The sequence below is a fragment of the Vidua chalybeata genome, chromosome 2, assembly GCF_026979565.1.
Source record: "Vidua chalybeata isolate OUT-0048 chromosome 2, bVidCha1 merged haplotype, whole genome shotgun sequence".
In the NCBI taxonomy this organism is placed as follows: Eukaryota; Metazoa; Chordata; class Aves; order Passeriformes; family Viduidae; genus Vidua; species Vidua chalybeata.
In genome coordinates this window covers 92,767,606-92,791,594 of record NC_071531.1, presented here as the reverse complement: position 1 = coordinate 92,791,594, position 23,989 = coordinate 92,767,606, and the positions used below count along the sequence as shown (strand labels likewise).

Here is a 23,989-nt window from a genome sequence, read left to right as displayed (position 1 = left end):
CTGCTCTCACGACCCATCCTTGTCTTGCATACAGGGAGTTTCCAGCTTGCTCTTGGGTTGGCTGAGTGTAGCACCATTTGCATCTTCATTCCTAGGCCTCCTGAGCTCATTTAAAAAAGTTACTTTGTTGTGCTTTGAGTTTGGCTGACAGGTAGGCATATTAATTATTCATGTAAATGCAGGCTGGGACTGAAAAGATTCAAAATCAGAAGCAACTCATCCTTCCCAAAACTTAAAGGTAGGTTTAGTCGCATGTCCACTACTATGAACTTTACTTGTGTTGACATTCTCCCTGTTTATTCTGAGAGAGTTTCTTGGCTGTTGCAGTGTTTTTACTAGACAGCTGGCTTGTAGGAACGAGCAGCTTCAGTGACAGTTCAGCAGCTGCAGAATGACAGCAGAGCGTGCCCCTGGGAGATAGAACTGGCTTACAACAAGGCCAGCGGCTGTCAAGCAAAACCTGCTGCGTGTTAGAACCATGTGCTCTGTGTTGCACAAGAGCCGAGAGCACAGGGGCCTCCACTGGAGCTCAGGCAGGAGTTCAATGATTCCCTGAGTGCTTGGAGCAGCCAGCAAGGCACCCTCACTGACTGTGGTCACTAGTACAGGTGCACTGATTAGGTGCACTGTATTCCTGCTTAAAGAATAAAGGGTAAATTCTTCCTTTTATTACTTCAAACACATTTCGGTCAATCTGTGCTTTTGTTGTTTTTTGCTTCATGCCTGTTTCATTAACATTAAGTAGGTTACCTCATGATTAATTAAGAAACATTCTGTGGGTAACTCATGAATAGGTGTCATTATAGGAGCTATACCTTCATTCCATGGAATTAGACAAAGTTGCAGGGTATCTATTTTGGATATGGTTTAAGGACCTTTTATTTTCACTTTTTAAAATATCAAGCTTTTTGAATAACTAACACTAATTGCGGGTAGTAATTTCAGGTTTGGAAAACACTTAGAGATAAACCTGATCAGTTTTTCTTCAGCAAAAGAAAAATCCCACACATTATTTGTATTTACCAAGGTACAAATACCCATGCTTATTGCAATGGGTATAGAAGTACAAGCTCTAGCATAGCAAATAAAAGCTGGTGATGGAAAAGGTATAACAGTTGTCAGATTATGAAATACAGAGGTACTCCCTGAAATGGGTTTTGTAACTACCACTAAGAACGAGTGAACTCAATTCTTGTTCACTGTGTTTTATATCCAGATGATAGGATGTGTTTTCTGCTTGGTTACTGGAAATTCTTGAGGTTGGCATGTCAAAACAAAGCTGTGAGGCCATCCTGTGGGCTGAAAGGCTTTTTATTGGGCCTTCCAACGTCACCCAGTGCCCAGAGGAGGTGATGTGGCTGGTAGGGGCAATTGCTGTACCAGAGCCTGGCTCTGGGGACCAGGCAACTTCACGCGGTAGCTGAATCCAGCTAACATCCTGCTATGCCTAGAGAGACCAAGCTCTTCCCTACCTTTTCTTCCTTCCATCTGCACCAGCTTCTCTCCCTCCTCTGCTCCCTGTCCTTTTTTTTTCCCTGGGATTTACATGATCACAGGAAGGTGTGCATATGCAGCTTACTAACCCAGCAGAAGTGTCCTTTTTTTTTTTTTTTTTTTTTTTTTTTACCCTCCTAGGCAATTTTTTTTGCAATTTTACCAACCTGTCTTACTGTATTGAGATGCCAGAATTGAACCCAGAAGAGCAGGGGCAGAGTGTGGTTGGGGAGAAGAAGTGAAGGGAGTTTTTTCTGTTTGGCAGTGGTGAGCTCCTATCTTGGCACACTATCTCTTGAAACTGCTTAAATATAAACAACTTAAAAGCTTTCTTGAGGCTCTCTAAAACCTGAGCTGGAGCCTCCTAAGGGTTCTAGCACATAATGGTGTGTATGATGGGGGACAAGGAGACTGGGTGAGTCTAAACCAGTGATTTTTCCATTTGCATCCTTCCTAGGTTGCTTCAGAGTGGCAGTGATCACTGAAAGACACTGCTCAGTCAACTTTATAATTGTGGCACAGCCTTTTTTGGCCAATGTCTGGGTTGTTTCTCAACTGCAAGGAAGACTTTCTGCACATGTTTCATCTGAGTCAGTTTCTCTAAGGCCTCTAGGAGTTTATGGCTGGTTTTCCTTTGTGGTCCACACGTTGAGGATTCCTTGTTGGTTGATTTGCCAAGTATTGACTGAGAAATAGGGTGTGTATTTCAGAGTTTGGTCTGCTCAGGTCTGGCTAAAAGATGGCTGGCAGACATTAAGTCTGTTTTCATCTTCCAAAGCATCAAATGGTCACTTCCCCTCAGTTTTCAGATACCATCCTCTTGCTGGTCCAGTGTGGTGAACGGCGAACGACAGCACACTGGCTGTTAGTGCTAGAAAGTTGTTTTCCACCAATTTCTCTGCATGTGTTGGAAGGCTGATAGAAGGAATCCTGTCAGTATTCTTGGAGCACTGGAGTAGCTGTCTCTTGTGGAGTGGTGCCCTGGAGGATTTATGCTGTATCATTCTTTTGTACCTCACAGCAGCTGTTTGGCTGGATTTATTTTTGGACAGGAGGGGTGTGTGTGAAGACAGTTTGAAGGAACCAAGTTAGTAATCAATCACATTTGTAACTCAGCTGGAAGCTCTCACACTGGGGAATGTGTTCACTGATTGTGCGATGAGAAAGCAAAGAGAGCAAAGCAGGGCAGGAATAATCCTGCCTGAGCTGGATGTCTTGTGTCTTTGAAATTATACAGTCACCCCATCTGGAATGAGCAAGAAGATTGCTTTGCCCTGGGAAATGATCAAGATCTTCCTATACTTAAGGCTCTTTTTGTACAGGTGTTCATAAACGTTCTGGTAAAGTAAATGCAGTGTTTTAAGATCTGTTCAAGGCCTTGGGGATTTACCCTTCTCTTTCCCTCTGTCCATGCCAGTATCTTGCTGATGACAGTCACATATATTAATAAAATCATGGTGGAAACTCTCAAGCTGGAAGGAAGTCATAAGGATCATTGAGTCCAACTCCCTGCTCCTACGTAAAACTAAACCACATGACTAAGAGCATTGTCTAGACGCTCCTTGAACTCTGGCAGACTTGGTTCCGTGACTACTTTACTGGGGAGTCTGTTCCAGTGACTGACCACCCTCTCAGTGAAGAACCTAATGTTCAATCTGAACTTGTCCTGATGCAGCTTTATTCCATCTCTTGTGTCCTATCTCTGGTCCCCAGGAAGAGATCAGGAGCTCCCTCTCTGCTGCTCACCTTGAGGAAGTTGTAGACCACTGTGAGGTCACTCCTCAGCCTTCTCCTCTCCAAGCTGAACAAGACAAGTGGCCTCAGCTGCTCCTCATAAGTCTTGCCCTTGTCCTTTCACCATCTTAGTTGCTCTCCTTTGGACACACTCTAATGTTGTGCTCCTCATTTTGTAATATTATATTTTAATGATTTGGCTGTTTTTATAACTAGGACATCAGAGACTGTAATCGGAGATCTTTTATGCCAAAATAGTAGCAAATTACTGCAGATCTGCCAACAGCACCCTTACTAGTATGAGAGTATGTGTGCATACATGTCAACATGCACACATAAATCCAAGCATCAGCACATGTTACGGAAGAGTGATCACTGCATTAGCAATCATGTCTGGTCAGGACATTAACGAGCAGGAAAATGAACTCAACAGAGATTCAATTGTTTATGCTGCTGTTAAAGGTCTGTTATCACCCTGATAGGTCTGGGGTTTATAAATAGGAAGACTTGGGAGTCCCTGCCTTTGAGGTTAGCATATGTTCTTGAGGTACTTTCTATGTTTGTTTGGTTCTTTTTTAAGTTTGAATTGTAACAATTTTAAAATAACATATGTATTTCTCAAGGTCCGACAAGAATTAGTTGAAGAATATGAACAAGTTAAGAGCATTGTCAATACTTTAGAGAGTTTTAAAATGGACAGACCTCCAGATATCTCTGTATGCTGTCAAGATGAGCCTTTCAGAGATCCAGCTGTCTGGCCTCCTCCTGTTCCAGCTGAACACAGGTAAGGCTCAAGCAGAGTGGGTGGAATAAAGGTGGATCACCATAGTTTTGTATTTGTTTTTGAATGCTTCTGTAACATGAAAATCACACTTAATTTGCACATTTATTGCATTTAATTTCATCACTTGTAATAAAGAGTGAATTTAATTCATTGATAAAAAAGTTTTAAACTACAGTCAGATTTATTTCTGACATTCTAAAGAGAGTCGCTCCTTTATTCTGGTAGGAGTAATTTAAGTGCCTGGAACTAGAGTCTGCTGCAGAGGTAAGTGGGCTTTTGATGACAGCTGATGTTCTCATGTGCAAAGAGAAAACTTTTCCATTTCAGTTTATTTGAGCAAAAGAATTAATTGATGACTGAAAAATCTGCAAAGAGCTGGAACTGAAGGATCTCAAAGGACATGGTGGTTAGAAATCACTCCCTAGCTACAGATAATTCAACCTGTGTTTAATCCATTGGTTAGTTTAATTGCTAAACTTGTTCTGTTACATATGGTATATCTCTCCTGTAACCATATTTAAGGCAACTTCACTTAGCTAATAGATTTTTTAAAATAGATGCTTTGTGCATTTTCTGAAATCCCTATTTTCAACCTGCTGGTTAGAAACAGATTCAGCTTACAGACAAAAATAGCATTTATCATGCCAGTAATTTTTTAACATAAGAACACAGAATTTTAACGTATGTATACTCACATAAGCAAAGGAGCAAAATAAAATGGCAGATCTTGGTTAACAGAAAGAAATGACAAGCTTATTTATAACTTCCTGTGCTTTATGATTATCAAAAAGATCTTTGCCTTTCAAAAAAAAAAAAAAAACCCTAAGAATATAAGTGTAAAATTATATTAATACTGAGTACTTTTGTGAGTGGTAGAAATAACTCAGATTTTCCATGGTAATGTTTTGTAAAGTTCAAGATGTATTTATTCTTGTGTTTTCCTTAGTGATAAAGCCCAAATAGTTCATCTGCTTCTTTTAAGCTGAAATTTAAATCTTGTGCAAATAAGTAAGGAAACTTAGGCACTGTTCTATGCTGTTAAGTTTAAAGAAAATGCATGAAAAGCAATATGTTGTCGTTGTATCCAGCAGTGTGTTTAAGAATGTGCTTAATTTAAAGCATATTCCAGGAAAATGTTTTTGGGGTTAACAAATTTTGAGTTACAAAACAAGAATCAGTACAAGATTCAATAGTGGACACTTACTAAATTTGGGTGACATTCCTGGCTGTTTATTTTAGTTCTGTATTTCAAATTCAGTCCCTAGGGAAAATGACAATGACGCCTTGTCTTAAAACCAAATTCTTTCTCCTCATTCTGCTGCTGAGTACTCTTTGACATGGTGGGTGATGTACACAAATGTAGGTGATTGCAGTTTGGCTCTGTTTGCTTTTGCTTTCAAGGTAATTTTTATGTTTTGACATTTTCACACAGGGGAATGAAGTCAGAAGTAGGCGGACTGTTTAAAATCCTCTCTGTTTTGTTTTGGGGCCTGTCAAAGATTTTAGCCACCTTTTTTTTTTTATGTCTCTATTTTTTAAATCTTTATTTTACCAGGAATGTCACCTGTTTGTGTAGAATTTGTGCATGTGAGTGTAGCCTAATATAATCTCCTGGTTTGGAGTCAGAGGAATATTCGATTTGAAGAATTTTACTAAATTGTTTCCTCTTTTGTTACATGGGTGTTGGTTTATTGTAAGACTGATTAGGAGTACTGATCTGATAATGTTGTTAAGTTTTTCTTTTTGCATTTTTTCTTCTTACTTTGAGTATCAGACAGAACCAGGAATGTGGTTTTTGATTTGCAGATATAGGGAAATAAGGCTTAGGGTCTTGTCAGCTTTAGTAAGAATGTACTAAGGCAAATTAGAATCCTTCCTTCTTAATGTTGCACTGTTTTTAGCATGTTTTTGTTGTGGTTGCTGTTGTTAGGGCTCCACCTCAGATAAAACGTCCCAACCGAGATGGGAAATCTTTGAAGAAAGACTCCCCAGGACTTCAGCCCCGTGGGCCCATGGGCAGAGCACACATGGTGTCCAAGGGGGAGAAATCTTCAGGCAGCCGTGAAAGGGAGTCCAGAGCCAGAGGAAGAGATGACAAGGTAAGAAGTGGGAAAGGACTTGGCAGGGAGGTGTTGTGATGCAGAAGGTGGCAAAGGGAATCACTCTTAGTTATTTAATACAGATAATAAAAAGTCACGATAATCCCATGTGGGAAAACTTAGTGCTTTCTTTTTCCCCATGATCAAAGCATGTATCATGTTGATATTTATTAATAATCACAGCAAATTAAGAAAAGTTCTGTCATGTTTGCTCTCTCTTGGTGCAAGATTTTTTTGAGGAAGGGAAGCATAGTGTCCTGTTGCTGAGAGTTTCTTATCCTTTGAGTGAAGACCATGGGCTTGTCTCTAATCTCTAAGTGTCATTCAGGCATAAAGTCCCTTCTCCTCCTTTTCTCCCATGTTTGGTGGTTTTTATTTTGTTTTGTTTTGTTTTTCTTAAAGGAATCCAATACAGGGATTTTGTAAAGATATTAATATAAAAAGTGCAAAAGTGAGACCAGTGCCCTTCCCTAGACTTGAAGCATTATGAATGGACTTCTACAGTACCATTGCCTCTGCCATACCATAGTATAATTTAGGCAGACGTAAGAGTTCAGAACAGTTCCATAAATGCATTGATGATAGGTAAATCTGTGCCGAATTATTTGAAGTTACATATTTGAAAATTATATGAGGGAGAAATATTAAAACCAAACTCCAAGCAACTTTCATTTTCTCTGGTTTATGAAAGGGGTTTTGTCTTTATTATGGTGTTTAAAAAGAAGCTTATTGGAACTCTTTTGTTTTAAAAGTAAAACCAATGAATTAAACTAGACTAATTTGGAGATACTTTCTTCTGAAGATCCATGAAAAAGAAGCAGTGCTGAAGTGAAAGAAAAGGAGAAACAGTGATTCACTATAAAGTGGTGTTGTCAAAACCAGGACTATTTCATGGTTGTAAAAAATGTCAGTGTGCAAATCGCTGTTTCTGAGACACTTGCATTTTTTAATTTAACTGTGGAGTTAGTGCCAGGAACCCAAGGACTCTGTGGTATTAGTTATCCAAGTTGAGACTGTACTGAAGTGGCATTACTTTCCTGACAGACAAAGATACAAGACATGCCCTCCTATGAGGGCACACAGTACTGTACAGATCTTGAGAGATGAATAAGAAAATATTTAGGCCAGTTTTCTTCGAAAATTCAGTAAGTTCCTTTGTGACCTTTCTATTGCACTTCTTGACAGCTTAGGAATAACTCAAAGATATGCTTTTTCCATCATAAATTGTTTTCTGATACACAGGAAAAGTCTTAAATTATCCTAGCCCTTATGACCATCAGAAGGTAGGGGCAGGCACATTTTCAGCAGTGCTACTGAGTGACTGTACAGATCAAGCATTTTAGAAATCTCTCTACCCTGGATCAGTAAGATTTAAAATAACAAGTGTGCCTCCTGCAAGCTATAAAAATCTCATGAAGATCTGTGAAATTATTGAAGGATTTGCCAGCTATATGGGGAATTGGAGTCATAGTGTGTGACAGGTTCACCAGATGTGCTTGTGTAAGGCAACCTTCAAAGTCTTAGCTCTAATGAGGGTGAACTCTGCTCTCCAAGCTTTCCGGTGATGAGCATTATAGGGCTTTACTATAAGGAGCCTACAACAACATGACTTGTATAATACTTATCTCTGGGAATAATGTGATTAACAGTACTACTGCTGTGAGGTGCAGGAAAGTCATGAAGGTGTTCCATTTAATGTGGTACATTTTAAACACTGCTCTTATCTGAATAAATTGGTCACTAGGTGGCAGAAGGAAAATATGTCTACTCCTCAAAAAATTCCAATACATGTGCTCTTGTATTCCCTTTTGTCTAGCTCCTGGGTGGTTATTCTAGTTCCTTTGTCTGGGGTATGTGACTGAAAATCACCCCAGGTTACAAATCCTCATGTGCTATATAACAGTTCTTGTAAGGGATCCATGATTTGCCTTTGAGAAACATTTTCAATGAAAGAAGAAATAGCCAGGTGTGGGAAGTGGAAGAAGTTAATGCAACTTCCTATATTTTGCACACAGGCATGAAAATAGGTTTACTTTTCAGTTTTATCCTTTCTTAGTTTACAAGTGTTTGTTCTTCAGTTTCTGAGTTTGAACCATCAAGCAGCTTTGCTCTCTAGACTGCTATGTTGAATCAAAGAGATTTGGTAGCTCATCATGTTCAGTTGAACATGATAATAATAAAAAGAATAATAAAAATAATAGGGCAAACCTGAAGCTTTAAATTAAGTAACCAGGTACCTTTTCTTCTACTAAATATTTCAGCTCTGTAGTTTTTGGGTTTGGGTGCTAGGATAGGACTACTTAGAACATGTAATGAACTATCCATTTCCTAAGACATTGACTGCAGTGTAATAGGTTGCATGCTGTCCTGGCTATAATACCACAATGTAATACATATTTTTTCAAGGTAAATGTAAGTATAGTACATATATTTCAGAAATGCTCTGCCTCACTTGAAACAAATGCCTTATTTCACTGTTTCTCCTCTCCAGACCATAACATCTTTTCATTCTGACAGTAACCATCTTGGGATAGGTAATTTTAACCTAAGTATGCCAATAAAATTACAATTTTTAGTGCTATATAAAATAATTTTGATCTAAACCCACCAGATTGTGTCTGTCCACTTAATCCTTATGTGTCTTTCATTTTTTTCCCTAAAATACTGCTTTCAATTTTTTTTTCCTTCTTAGTTCCACTGAAAATTATTAGGCTTGTTCTCAGGGTACCTTCTGCTGAAGCATTACCAAGAATTTTAGCTTCTGTTTAATAGTTCAGTTTAAAGAGGCAGCATGAATGCTACCAGTATGTCTTTTAGAAATTGCATAATACCATATGTAAGTAGTGGAACACTTTTTTAGGAGTACTCTTTAGATTATTTTAGACTGTCAGTGAATAAGGACAGTAAATATTATGAAGGATATGAAACAGCCAAGGTCTGTGCAGCCATATCAGTGAAGTGAATATTAACATCAATGAAGGTATGACTTAATAAATTAAATTATTTTGGATTGATTATCCTCCTGTGCATCACCAACTGTGACATGAGATGAGATAGTTGCATTTAGGTGAAAGCACAGACCTCCATGCATTGGGACTGGAAGGCTGCATAATCTCCATCTGAAAACACTGAAAGAACTGTTGGGTGAAATTGCAGGGCTGGGAGCACATTTTTAGAGTAAAATTGACTTATTCTGATGCTGTCTCATGTGAATGGTGAGTTGTGTTGACAATGTCTCTATTGAGAAGGGGAAAGGAAAAGCGATCCAGGCTAATCGGAGTTGTTAATTTTTATATGTTTTACAACAAATTTAGAGTGGATGAAAAGCTAAAGACTTGGAACTAATTGAAAAGTGGAATAGAGTGAAATATGGTTTCTTAAACAAAGATGTTGCCTCTGCCAGGATTTCTTTAGAGTTCTAGTTAATGTCTTATAGAAAGAAATCAATCTACCCGGGTAGCACATGGGAAGCAATTTGTTAATCTAGTGTGTGGTGTAGAGGAATTTTGAAGTGGGATTAGGCAGCAAGGGGAATGTAAACAAGCAGTACTGAAAGGAATCAACTGGCATATCATTTTTGACTCTTGCTTTTTATTTAAATTAATATTTTTGTGCCAATTAACTTGTCACAAAAAGGAGGCATGCACTAACTGAATTTGCTCATGACACGAAGTTGGGAAGCACCATCTCCAGAAAAGGCAAATGAGGCTGTTGCACAGGAAGAATTGGATGACTCTGTGTTGGAGTCATGGAAATGGGATAATGTTCAGCAGTGCAGAGCAGGAGGCTGTGTTCTTGGAAATTATAACATGAATTTCTGCTAGAAGCTGGGAGCTCAGCAGTAGAGGAGAAGATGGATTTGGATGTATCAGCAGAAACTGGATCAGGCTGAACTTCTATTTGGTATATTACCTTTTCCTGGTGGTGGTGGGACGGGCTGGCTGTGGGGTGAGGCACAGTCAGGTGCCACCTTTGGCTTTGGCAGTGAGGGGTGGAGACTGCATGTGATAGTTGTTATTTGGCATTTGTATGCAATGGGAAGAACCTACAGGAAGGCAAGGTATCTTCAGAGTCCAGTTCTGGCCATTGCAGCCCTCAGGGTTATTCTATGTGATTAATCTGTTAAGATTGCCTTAAAGGGGGGGACAGTATGATAATGCTATGTATGTGAATGTAAACAAAATCCCAGATTGTTGAGGTGTTACCAGCAGAGAGAAGAGATACCTGTGCCATTATAGGGGATCTGGTGAGAAAACAGCTGGAGTGTTTTGTGTACAACCACACTCAAGAAAGATATGTTAACATTAGGAGGGAGAGAAAAAACAAAGCATTGCCAAAGTGAGTGGGTAATTATGTTCAGCTTATGTTCCAAAAGGAGACTTAGTTTGGTAAATGAAGGGAGAGCACAAGCCTGATGCAAGTGTATCAGTGTGGTGGACACACCGAGAACTGCTGAAACTATTGCAGAAACTTAGTACAAGAGTAGAAATAACATCAATTTTGGAAACAAGGTTTTTGTTCCAATGTGTTAGTGCAGGTCTAATAGCTCTTCCTGATGGAAAGGACAGCTGATTTCTAAATGTTTAAGACAGATTTTGGGTGCCTGAAATTATGCAATAGGATTGCCAAGGGTGGGAATAGTCTTTTGCAGCCCTGTATACCTATCTGGTGGCATACCTTCTTAGAGAGAAGCCATCACAGCAACTTTATTTAAACCTATTTTGTGAAAGTAATACCCAAAGAGATGACTGGAAAAAATATGCTTACTCCTGCTGCCTAGTTTCAGGTGACATTTTTAAAAAATCATTATTTCTAGTCTATGCTCATATCTGCTGACTGAGAATTGCAGGTTGGACCAATTTCGGACCAGCATTAATAATCTTATTACTTGTGAAAACGACAACTACTTTAAATCTTGGTTTAATTACGGAACGGGGGGGGGGGGATAAAAAAAAAAAAAAATTCAGTGTCACTATAATGACAGCCGAGATGATGCTGAGAGCACGCCTGCCCGCTGGCCGCCCTTCTCCATCGTTCCGCTGGCGAGACGTTCCGCAGGGGCAGGAGAACCAGCGGTCCCAGGCACAGCACGTCCCGCAGGAGCGGGGCCGGGATCGGGGCCGGGATTGGGGCCGTGCTGCCGCCCCGCGGCCGCGCCGGGGCTGCCGGCGCCCTCCCGGCCCCGGGCCTTCCTTCCCCCTTTGAGTTTTGGATTTCTGTTCCGCTCCGCTGGGCTGAGCTGCGCCGTCTGCCTGCCGGGCTCGGGGCTCTCGGGGCTGCCCGTGCCCCAGCGTGCTGCAGCCAGCCGCCCTCCCTGCTCCTGCTCTTCCAAGTCCTGCCTTAACTCGGTTTCACTCAGGAAAAAACAAAACCCAAGCGCAACAAGATAAACCAATTGTTCTGTGATGTGCAGAAAAATTTTTCTACTAGGAATGCCAGTCCATTGCAGAACAAGAGGAGTATGTAACAGACAGCAAATACCTTTCATTTCATTGTCCTGTTTTCTTCTTATTTTTTTTTTTTTATTTTTAATGGTTACATTTGGATTGCATTTTATCTCTCCTGAAATCTTGAAAACTCCACAGGGTGTTTTTCGTCGTTTCCTTTTTACACCAGACCACTACATTTTTTACACCAGCTCTTTGCTTAAACACAATTCCGAGCTTCGTTTCCATTGCAAAAAGCTGAGTTAGGAGGACTAAACAACACAAGAGTTCGCTTGGAAGCAAGAAATAAAAGCACTGGGAAGATAAACTACTCCCTCACAAGTCGTCGTGGGCAAACGGCAACTGGGAGGGGTGTAATCGCTACCTTTTTGTTTCTCCACTGCGAAGTTATTTGTGTGTCTCCAGCTGCCTCTCAACCCGCCTTCGTCTAGGATGCTTTTTGTCCAGCCAGCTGGGATTATTTAACTTGCTGCTGATAGTGTTTAGAAGCTGAGTTAAGAGTCCTAAAGTAGCTCCCTACTCAGCCCCCTCCGTTAAACCAGCGCAGCTGCTTTTCAGGCACCCTGAATGGTGGGAGGGGAAGCGATTTCCTTCAGAACTGAAAGAGGAGGAGCGTGAGCCCTGATGCTTCAAAGGGAAAATGTTACTTCACCCCTATAAGCTGAACGAGCTGTGGAAATATTAACCAGAAACTCTGGGCCATTTGGGGCAGAGGCAGAGTGTGGCTTGGTCACTGATGTAGCATTGGTGTGCTGCAAAAATTTTTGTAGTCTAAGAAGCCTGGGTGTCTTTGGAGCTTCTTTAGGGCTTTTGGTGCAGCCCTTAAATAAATATGACATTTGAAAAGCATTTTAATTGTTTATGAAGCTGACCTGCGAATGAGAAGTGAGACATAGACAGTTTGTAGTTGAGGAAAGCAGGTATTGCTGGGCAGAAAGGCTTTAATGAAATGGGGAGAGAATCATGGTTTTGCTCCATCAGACAGCACAGGTGACAGCTTCCCTGTTCCTTTTCAGTGATGATAGTGTCAGATGTTTATTTCTGACAGGTAGGATGGCAACTGTAGCATCTTCAATATATGCTTTCGGTGCTCTGGTCTTCAGCTAGTCATGACACAGCCACTTTTGTGAGGCCGTTTCTGCATTCATGCCTTTGGTTGGCCAGGAAGTGTGTCAGTTGTGTAATATTCTTATGAGCCTGTATGATTTTCTCTTCTAGGGAAAGAAAATACCCCAGGAATTTGGTGATGGGGAAATTCCAAAATTTGATGGAGCAGGTTACGACAAAGACCTGATCGAAGCTCTTGAAAGAGACATTGTGTCAAGGAATCCAAGCATTCACTGGTATGAGGATTTTCTCAATTCAGGTGTTTTTGCTGGTGTGAGAAATGAGAGAAATTACCTATCTTCAAACTCCTAAAATAGGGAGACAAGACAATCGTCTGCAGACAGGCAAAAATGAGATCTTTTGCTTTAACAGTTTATTAATTTGATTAAAGTTAAGCTTTTGTTGCTAATTGATATTATGTGCAGTACATTCATTACAGGTACTGCTGAAATGAACATATGCTCCAGAGATCTTTAAAGATACTGCTTTGGTGTTCTCATTGTCCAAAACAATTTTTAATTAAGCAGCTCTAGGTAACTTGAGTTGAAAATAATTTTTTCCCTGTCTTCCAAAAGTGGATTCAATTTTAGGTCACAGTATGATAGGAGTGCTCTCATGAGGCATATGCTTGCATACTAAAAGAAATGGTACTAAGTCAAAAGCTTTTCTATTTCTCTTGTATAAAAATAGAAGAAATACATGAGAATATTATACAAGTTTCTTCATCTTGCACAGGGATGACATAGCGGATTTGGAAGAAGCCAAGAAATTATTAAGAGAAGCTGTTGTTCTTCCAATGTGGATGCCTGACTTTTTCAAAGGGATCAGAAGACCTTGGAAGGTGAGAATTTATGTGGTGTTTTAGTAAATGGCAAGCTGTACCTATGTGAGTCTCCTGCTGTAACGTGTGAATGCCTGTAGCAAAGGCTAAAAAGGTAAAGATCATGAATTTGTTCATTAAATCCTCTCATAATGATTCTTGTAAAAGGCACTGAAAGAAACAGCTGGAAGTGGATCTGGCCCTTAGGGTAAACGGTATTTTCTGTTTATTTACTCACTTATAGCTTGTTGATATTATATTACTTTCTATATGCCAACCTGTAGATGTAAGTAAACAGATTATATCAACCAAAGCAGAAATGCTTAACAGACAGCTCTACATAGGCTTATGGTGTCCAGTTGTCATCACTTCCCATAAGAAAGCAATCCTTGGACTGGTTTTCTCCAAATGTTTCAACTACCTGTGACTCAGACTGCAAACTGCAACCTGCATGGTACAAGGAAGCAAGGAAAGAGGGGCCAGTCTGGTGACTTAGCTTTGCCAGTTACATTTGCAGCTGGGCCTAGTTGCAGCTGGAGTGAGAAATTCAGAGTAGGAGAAGGAGTTGCAAGCAGGGCAGCTGGAAGGATCTAGGACTGAACTAGGCTGATTGACCAGAAGTGAGCCCAGTCTGGGCTTTGCTTAGAGCTAAGAAGGAAGAGGAGGGAGGAGTTTGGCGAGCATTTCTGTAAACAGCAGACAGCATTATTTTGCTTCTGATGTGGAATGGATTGATGCTTGTTTGGGGAATACCTAGTCACAACACAAGGCCTTTTTGGTTACTGAGAAGCTTTACTGGGGAAAAAAGACTGTTGCAAATTGTCTGATATTCTGAGTGTGGAAGGAAGTGGTGTGTGTAGGAAATGCTGTGTACAAGAGTAGTTTCCTGTTTAGTGCGCTGGTTCAGCAGCATGGGTCGGATCTTGCTGTACTAACACTTGTTCTGTCTTTTCCTGATTGGTCCTTGTGCTTCCCTGGCTTATACTTAGGTCAGACCCAGCAGGAGCTGGGAGATTGCTGCTTGAGAGCTGCTCACAGGTTTTAGTGAGCTGCAGGGAGGGAGCCCAAACATACAGTCAGTGCAAACCTAGCCCCAGGCTATTGGGCCTTTGGAGTTAGAGTGCTTGTGGTCAGTACCAGTAGCCTTGTGGTTAACCTTAGGGTTAACTGAGCTATCATCTTGGACAGAGCCTAGATGTTGTGAGTTACATGTGCAGTGTATTTTAGTGTATTTTGAACAGCTGAATTTCTTCTCTTCTTGGCTTACAGGAAGTTGATCCATACTCTTGTTATAGACTATGGGGGCCCCATCTGTCGAATGTTCAAAATCTTCTAATGGAGTAAAGATCTGCTCTGCTTTTTTTTCACCTGTTAGCATGCACAGAGGATGGCCATCTGTCTTTAAGGCAGGTATCTGCCTTACTGCAGGAAATATGAAAAATGCCACTGACCTTGTCTCCAAGTGTTGTGGCAGTGGATAAAGGAACAACAGCTTGGTCCTTTAAAGAGTTACGATCTCCATCTCTTTGCATGAGACTACCTTTTCCTACTGAGCAGTGTCACCTCTGAAAACCAGGTGGTTGTCAACATGGAAAAGATTCTAAGACTATTTCCTCTCTTCAGTCTGAAATGCAAATTGATTTCTGACAAGGCTATGAAGAGTCTTCATTGTTAGCCTTTTCCCTGGTGACTTGTGAAGCTGTAACTCTCATGAATTTATTTTTCACACAGAACAGCATGTATTTTCCCTACTGTTGACCTCTGACTGTGCTATAAGGATGAAAAGTATTGAAGGGAAGGCTGTGTCTTGCAGTAATCAGTGTAGCAGCAGGCGTTTGTTGAGCCTAGGAATTCAGGACAATAATTCAGGGAAAAAGGCAGCCGAAGCTGGTTTTGGATGCTCAGACTCCCCTGAGAACAATTCCCAAGACAGCCCTCACAGTTTGTGCTTGTATTCAGAGAACTGTGCCTTGTCTGAAGGAGCCAGCTGTCGTCCCTGATTCAACACAGGTGCTGTGTAGTTGCAGCCACGGGTTTCTGAGTGTCCATGGGTTTGCTCTTTCTGTTTCTCTGAAATGTTTTGTGCCAAGAAAGCCTGGTTGCTCACTGTGCTTCCCACTGCTCTGCTAGTGATTGTTACAACAACAAGAAGTAACCCTGCAGTGATTTCATCAAAACACTTACTCCCTGCGGTGCATTTCAGCTTCTTATTGGAATACTTAGGATTAACAGAGCCTTAGAAGAAGAATAAAGAAGTCTTTGTGTTTGTCAAGGGTTTTAAATAGTAAGTGGCAGCCTCCTAGTTTGCAGAAAGAGCAACTTGATCCTATGTGTTTCTGTTTGCAGCCATGCACGTCTTGTTTTGCTGTGAACTCAAGTTCTTTTTCTTTTTTTTCTTTAACTGATATTTCTATTGTCTCTATCCCCAGAGAGCTTATTTTTCCCCTGGCTTTACACCTGGTGTGGCTGCTTTGCACCTGCGTTATGCACATATATAATGCCAGTATCACGCGCAATGTAGCACTTCCTGTAATACTTAGCAGGAGGTGCAAAGTGACACATGGGCTACAGTTTTGGCAGTGTACAGCATGTGTACCTGAAGCCAGGATTTGATCTTCCAGAATAATGGAGAATTGAACCAATATCCCAAAAATGTCATTACTTTTCTGTATCGCCAGGTCCTGTGCTAAACACAGTTTATCAAACACATGCTTCAAATGTGATTTGAATTGAGGTGAAGCTTTTTAAAAAAATATTAAATGAACACATTTGAAGCTCAGAGAGAACAGTAAGTCATCTCTGACCTGCATATTACAGGCTGAGTAATTTTTACCCCGTCACTCCAGGGCTCTATGTGCAATATCAGTATAACTGTGCAGCATCTCAAATCAGAATGTCTGAGTGTTCATGGGGAGAAAAGAGAGTCCATTTACTTTTTATGCTTGCTGCTCTGGAGCTTAGGAAACCTTGAGCAGCCTGAGGAGTGACTTTGGACTGTTAGCTGTAGAGATGGCATTTGAACATTTCTGATTTAATTTACCGATGAATGTATGTTGAGCTTGCATTAGCTAAGTATTAAATGGCAATAAAGGTATTAAGAGTTAATGGAAAATGGAATACAGAGTGGCTATTGCTTTTAAATGGGACATTTTTGAATAATTGCATTCCCGGTTGATTTGTTTTTATAGATCTCTTCCATGTCACTCTTTGTGCTTTTTGAAGTAAATTTTTGTGAGGAACAGATGAAATCTAATTTGCTATATGGCTTGCATTTAACAGATATTTTATTGCTGTGGCATTTTATGTAAGTTATTAATTGCAAAGCACATTATGATGTGCAATTCTAACACTAGCTAATTTGATTACCCTTGCAATACAGTACGATTTTAGGAAACTCTTGTTAGCATGTAATAAGATCTTGCAATTGGGAGGGGAAAAAAACCCCAAGCTGCTTGAGCACTACATTTTCATTGATTTACTTAAAATCACAGGGCCCTATACTAGCACTGTACAGAACATGGACCAGGGTTATGTCCCTCTCCAGTGCTGCTGCTGAAAGGGTTGGAAAGACTACCCATAAAGATGGCTGTATTTAGTAGTATTATCAAGAGTAATTAACCCATCTCAGTGATGAGATCTTAACATGGGTTCTGTGTAAAGCCAAAAAACTATGTAATCATGGGCAAATGTGCTGAGCTACATACATGTGTGCTTCTTTCTTTCAGAGACCACAGATGGAAAGATAGTCTGATGATGTGGATATAAGAATTGTTTCTAGTTTAAAAAGCTTTCTGAATAATCACTGAAGTTCAGATTAGGCTTTTGTGGGACTAAGCAGTAGTCCACATGAGCCACAGTTGCTTATCTGTAAAATAGTAATAGCAGTACAGTCCAATCATCCAGCTTGATGAGGATGGTGTTTCATCCAGGAATTGCTTTGACGCAGTAATGTGGTCATAGGAACATTGAGATTGGGAGATTAAGCAAAAAACAGACTGATGTATTCAGTGAATGCTCTCATGCAAATGTAAACACCAACCAGAGTCATACATATTGTCGGGATATTTTGGGAAAGTGTTTTTCTGTAGAAAATTTCTCTACTGAGGAAACACAACTTACTGTGAAAGTATTTTGGTTTCTGTGAAAGTTTCTCGTGAAGGGGCCTTTGTTCCAAAAAAAGAATTTACTGTCTTCATCTGCCTCTGCAGCCCCTTGTGAGCTGGGAAAGGCCTAAGTTCAAGTCAAGACTCTGATTCTGAGCAAGGCTGTAAATCTCTTGTCCATTTCCTAGGTGTTAGTACAAGCAACAGGTACTGGCTTTTGTGGTTCTGACTCCAGTGGAGTTGTAAGAAGAAATGGCAGAACACTTCCACACTGTCCTCGAAAGCAGGATACTTGTCTTCTGTTTTCCACTGATGATGATTATGTTATTAATTTAAATCCAGATCTTGGCTCATATTGAGATGTTATGTAGAGTACCAATGGCAAAGTTTTCTTAATTTGTTGTTCGTTACCTTTGTTCTCACCTTCCAGGGTGTGCTGATGGTTGGTCCTCCTGGCACTGGGAAGACAATGCTAGCAAAAGCTGTTGCTACAGAATGTGGGACAACATTCTTCAACGTGTCTTCCTCCACACTGACGTCTAAATACAGAGGCGAGTCTGAGAAGCTGGTCCGCCTCTTGTTTGAAATGGTATGTCCTTGATGAGGTGATCTGGGGCTCATTAAGGTGAGAAAGGACAGCGCTCTTGGTTTCCTGCCCTTCCAGTGGCATGTTGGAAGCATGGAGTTCACTGAACTGACACCTCCTCAACCAATTAGAAAAACATAATTTCTAGGTTTCCACATATGGTATGTTATTAAGGATTAAGAAGGAAATGCTTCATCACCCTTGTTTAGGATAGCATTTTCCAGACTAAATAGAGAGTCATGACCTCAACAGAAATTCAGTAGTTGTTTGATTATGGGGTAACAATCCCATATGAAGTAGATTTGAAATTGGAAGGGGTTTGGAGCAATTATTCTAGAAGCCATACATATTTTAGTTCTGTTTTTGTTCTGAATGATGGTCACAAGCCTCTCAGTGAAGCTGTGGGTGCAGTCCATTATGCAGGGTGTGTGAAGGACATATCCATGTGGGCTATACCTCTGAGACCCTCGCTGCACTCCTGTAATATCCACAGCTAAAACCTGAGTCTCTTGAGATTGCTAAGCTCCCTTCTATCCTTTATGCTTAACTCTCACCAGCCCAAAACCTGGACAGGAAAACTGCCTGTATTGTGTCAAGAAGACTATCCGTGTTGTGGTAGTGTTTCTTTTCCCCATTTCAATGTCATTTGCTGGGGAAAGCCAATGAACACTGACCCAAGGAGTACAATTTAAAGTGTATAAACCTCAGCATATGACAGTGTGTAAATCAAGGTCTTGAATTCCTCCCTTGTGACAGTCAGGGAAGATATGTGTGCGGTATCTCCAGCAGGGCTGGGTTGTGGTCTGATGAGGGCTTGTGCTTGCTGAGCAGCCTTAATAGTGATGTTTTCATTTGAATAAAGGCACGGTTTTATGCGCCAACAACAATCTTCATTGATGAGATAGATTCCATCTGCAGCCGCAGAGGCACGTCTGACGAACACGAGGCCAGTCGCAGAGTCAAGTCAGAGCTGCTTGTGCAAATGGATGGTAACAAGGGCTTAGATCTGGCTTTGGGGCTGGGATGCTGTTTCTTTACAGGTGGGAACATAGGAACTTGACCCATCTGGAAAACCTGGCTTTATGCATGAGAGAAAAATGAGACACAACTTGAGATGAGTGTATTTTTGGAGTGTTCAACAACAGATAACTGAAAAGGGTGTTCTGCTTTATTTTTTCTTAAATGGCTATTTTTAGGGTGACTTGAAAGCTCATATTAAAGAGATACAGACTCCACAAGAAGCAGATAATGGAGATTTGTGCAGTTTTATGCAGGTATTTAATTTGTATTCAGTTTAAACAAAATTCCGCCCTTTGCTAGACTCTCCAACTGTGGAACCCTGTTGTGAGATCTGCTTTTGCTGTATTCTATGATGGCAGCTAATATCACCCTTTTAAGTCAGATGTAGTACCTGTTTTGTGCAGTTGCACACAACAAGCATGACCATCTAAGGAATATTGTATGGTGTAGAGGTTTGATAGCCACCTTGATATTGCAGCTATCATGAACTGCTGTATAAATGACTGTATATAAACTACTATTTTAAATGTTCTCAAATTTGCAGGTTCATTGTGGTAAGCTCAGGATAGGAAAGCTTTTGATCTCTTTGCAGTCCTCACTTGGTAAGCTGAGTGACTCCTATTTCTTCTATGACCAGACTCGACAGAGATAGCACTGTCAGTGGGACTAGTAGGGCTACACTCACATATTGCTGTGTTACTAGCGCTGTCCAAGAAAGCCCTCCCCTTACTCAGCAAAATAATGAACTGTCCCTCTTTCTTTGATAATGATGGTCTTGTGACACCTAGCTATGGGAAGTTTGGAAAGGGACACAGGACTATAGAGAGCTGTTGCTTAGCTTTGTCCAGGCTATGTTTGTCTGTGCAGTGTTTCTCAGCAAACATCTCCATCAATAAGAGCTCTGGAGTAAAATTGCTCTGAACTGTTGTGCTTGCAGGGGTAGGTGGTGCTCTGGAGAACGATGACCCTTCCAAGATGGTTATGGTATTATCTGCTACAAATTTTCCCTGGGATATTGACGAAGCTCTCCGACGGAGACTGGAGAAGAGGATCTATATACCTTTGCCCACAGGTCTGTTTGAGAAGACCATTTTCCTTTCCTCTCTTTACAAGATGAGTTTAGGATAACTGCAGGACTGTTGCACTTGTAAGGAATCCTGATAGTTTTGTGATGAGCAGTGTAATTCAGGGGTTAATCATTTGTCTGGATCGCTTTATTTTTAAAGAGAGTGAAAAAAAGAGAAATGCTGCTTGCTTGGGGGCTGAAAAACAAAGAGCTGTGGCATTTCATTGCAAGCCATTGATGGGTTCTTATATTTTGAAAGAGAGTTGGTTTTAATGAGCTTAGAATTATTTTAAATGTTTAACAGTCAGTCCTTGAGTGATCATCAAAGGCAGCCTTTGGACATGTTCACAAATATTGCAAATGCACTCCATGCCCTCGCAGACAAATGGAAAGAAGTAGATCCATGAATTTTCACTTACAGGCTTAGTTCATTGCAAATCACTGCTTGCTTGCCTTTATTACTGTGCTTCCAGTCACTCAGAATGCAGCAGGCTGATTGCTTTCCTGCCCTAAGACATCTCAGCTTGTATTGTCTTTCCTAGCTGTCATTCACCTGTCCTATTAATTTTGAGATTCCTATCACTTGAAGTTTGCATAGCTCCCTTTCTTCTTGGTACAGTGGATGCCTCATCTCCCTGCATGAGCACTCAAGATAACAAGATGCATGTCCATGGTGACAGTGGTTGTGATTGAGTTTAGCAGGTCTAAGGACACTTAATAGCTCTACAGCTTGTCTTTGCAGCTTACAGGCAGTAACAGCTCCTAACAGGATGCCTGTCTTTATGACCAATTAGTTTAAAATCCTATCAGCTCTTCCTTTTGTTTCTAATTAAACCAGATTGTTTTCTAACACAGTGTATCACACCCTGGACAACATAGGAGATGTGATCTGGTTTTATTTCCAGTCTTAGTTTCTGTTGTTTCTGTTCTGCAAGTAAGAATGTTGTGCTACTCTGGGCAAGTCTTGTAACTGTGCTGTGTGATTTGATATAGTCAGGCATTTTAACTGAAAAGGTGGCATGGTAGCATAGATGCACCTGTATATTCTGGAATTTGATGTAAGCATATATTCTGTAGTGTTTAATTTTCAAAATGCCGCACAGACTTGCTTAGCCCCACAGCAACAATTAGAAGAATGTTCTCTGATGCAGGATACTCTCTGCAGGTATGCTTGTGTGGACATTGTGCCCTCTAAATAATAAATCCCCATTTAATAGCTAGTGCCAATTGTGTGTGATGGATAACTCTGTGCTCTTGACAGTTCTGCAAAGCACACAAAACCAGCAGCTCTAGAGAAACTATTTTCTTTTGCATTTCTCCTTCCCCAAAAGTTAAAAAAGTAAGAATTAGGGACATCAATGAATAAAACATACTGTATTTTATTGGACATTTTTTTAAGATTTTTAGCCTTTCCTACTGCTACTTCTTCTGTTGTGGTCGTCCTTTTTTATATGTCATAAAAATTGATCACTTGGGGAATAAAGATGCTGAGCTGGCATATTTTTCCTGGACAGTGAAAGCCAGGAAACCAGTCATCCTCTTCTTTCCCACCCTTGTGCAGAGCAACACGGAGGCCTAAGCTGTCAAATGTGAATTCCCCCTTACAAGCTTAGGCTGCTTAACATGTGTACCCAAATGCACATATGCACGTGCCCTCTGCAAGAGAAATGGTTAATTGAGTGCATGAGTGCTCATTGACACAGCTGGTTATCACTGTGTGCACACTGCATCTGGGTAGGAAAGTGGGATACCAGGACATTGCTATCAAAAATATATTAATATATGTTTATTGTATTAATGTGTCTGTTTTCTATCAGGCTTCAGCTGATTTCTTGGGTCCCAACTGAATAAACTGCTTAAACATATGCTTAGAGTTCAGCCTGTTGTTAAGGGGTTTGTGCTGTCTGAAGCTCTTTTAATAGAATCCTTATTGTAGTTCTAATGAAACTATGACTAATATGCAGTCAAACCCTCGAATAGGGAGTGGATCCAAAGGGATGTGAGAAGAAACAGAAATTTGTAGGATTGTGCTTTTGTGCCCTTGGGTAATATGTGACCAAATGCTTTATCACCTGAGACATAACAGACATTTTTAGTGACAGATCACTTTGACAAATATCTCTCGACTATGCTGTTTCAATATACTGCATTTAATCAAATACTTTACTGTATTTGATTGCACACTTCACTATGACTTGTTCTCTCTCTTTTCTTATATTGAACTCTTTTGTTCATATTTTCCACTGAAAAATCTAAGTTGTGTTTATATATTTTTTAATGTAACTCTTGCCAGTCCTCAAACAAATATTTCTACGTTCTAGCAAAAGGCAGAGCAGAACTACTGAAGATTAATCTTCGGGAAGTAGAACTAGATCCTGATATCAGCCTTGAAGAAATTGCTGAGAAGATTGAAGGCTATTCTGGTGCTGACATCACTAATGTTTGCAGGTATCTCATTGCCCTTAATTTGCAAATAGAACTACATGGGAAGTCATCATTTGCATTATATGATAAAAGGCAATACCCACTATAGCTGAAGCCATGCTCACAGTGTCTGTGTTTGAGGCCCAAATCTATTTACTGTATTCAGGTATTACTATCATGTGGAGCGGTCCAAATACCATGGAGTCTTTCTGTGAGATGTGGTTTTCTTGGATCTGAAGTGAAAAAAATTATCTGAGCAAATCTCATGTTACAGTTGGCTGCATTTACTGTAGTTGTCTGCATTTGTTAATGTAGTGCAAAGCGGATTGTTGGGTTTTTTTTTAAATCCCATTCGTTTAAGAGCTAGAATTCCATAATCCAAAAAATGCCTTTCACAGAACATTTCTTTGGGACTTCTATAGGCTGCATGTTTGGACAGCCCCCAGTGCAGCTGAGTCTTGGTGCCTACCTGCATCTTCTAGGTGCAGGGGGGATATAGATGATAATATTAGTATTTAATTTATTTCCATCCTGTTTCCACAATTTGTTTCATTTTTGACAAATCAGTCTTTTCTGGTGAAGGATAGGTATTTAAAGAAACTTATCTGAAGGAAGTCTATGTTCCTTAAGTATCCTGTCAAGAGAAACTGATCCTGTAAGAGTATGGCTTGGGAATCTTTTTTCTTCTCCCCCTGCTGCCTTTCTGAAAATGTGAAATCACTCCACGGATTTGAAAACTCGGTGTGTGTCATGTAGTAGTGAAATTACCTTTCTCCCTAAGGCTTGTGTTAGCCCTTGCTGGGAAAAACCTGGGGAAAAAGAAAATGTAATTTCAGACTGCTTGTGGGCCATGGTGTTAGAAAATGAGCAGTATTCTTCAAGCCAATAGGCCAGGCTGGCAGGATCTGAGCTGGGGAGGAGTCAGAGAGCAGGCAGAGCATGAGGAGCCACAGGCACCGATGGCCTCAGCACTTCAGGGCCATGTGATGTTGTGTCTGATGCCTCCTGCTCTGCCCTTCACACATCCAGGTGCTATGGACAAGCAGGCAGCCGAGCTGGGCTGCACTCTTAACCCTTGCTGACTGTCCTTTGGAGCTATGCTGCAGGGAGAAAGTTGAAGTCTAAAAGGAATGAGGTGTAAAAATCCAGATTACTTAAAAAAAAAAAAAAGTCTTTGAGTTTGTCTCCCACCCTGTCCTTTTCTGCTCTAAAGTTGTAAAATTTCATCTCCATGAATCATTGTTAAAGGGTTTTCAGTTTTATAGTTTTAATTATCTCTGCACATTTACCATATGCTTAAATGGG

The 23,989-nt window shown here is 40.5% G+C and overlaps 1 protein-coding gene across 3 annotated transcripts in view; it reads left to right on the top strand.

Moving 5' to 3' along the window:
- The window catches only part of KATNAL1 (katanin catalytic subunit A1 like 1), a 37,417-nt gene that overhangs the window by 11,927 nt on the left and 1,501 nt on the right, over window positions 1–23,989 (top strand). For 2 of the 3 annotated variants that reach the window (XM_053932033.1, XM_053932042.1), the window contains 9 exons: window positions 3,852–4,012; window positions 5,943–6,111; window positions 12,777–12,901; window positions 13,401–13,506; window positions 18,019–18,177; window positions 19,371–19,448; window positions 19,739–19,796; window positions 20,132–20,266; window positions 22,582–22,708. In XM_053932033.1, the coding sequence (XP_053788008.1) occupies window positions 3,852–4,012; window positions 5,943–6,111; window positions 12,777–12,901; window positions 13,401–13,506; window positions 18,019–18,177; window positions 19,371–19,448; window positions 19,739–19,796; window positions 20,132–20,266; window positions 22,582–22,708 (1,118 nt within the window). Of the gene's footprint in view, window positions 1–3,851; window positions 4,013–5,942; window positions 6,112–12,776; window positions 12,902–13,400; window positions 13,507–18,018; window positions 18,178–19,036; window positions 19,164–19,370; window positions 19,449–19,738; window positions 19,797–20,131; window positions 20,267–22,581; window positions 22,709–23,989 lie in introns of all 3 variants that reach the window. The other variant, XM_053932048.1, reaches the window with a different exon arrangement.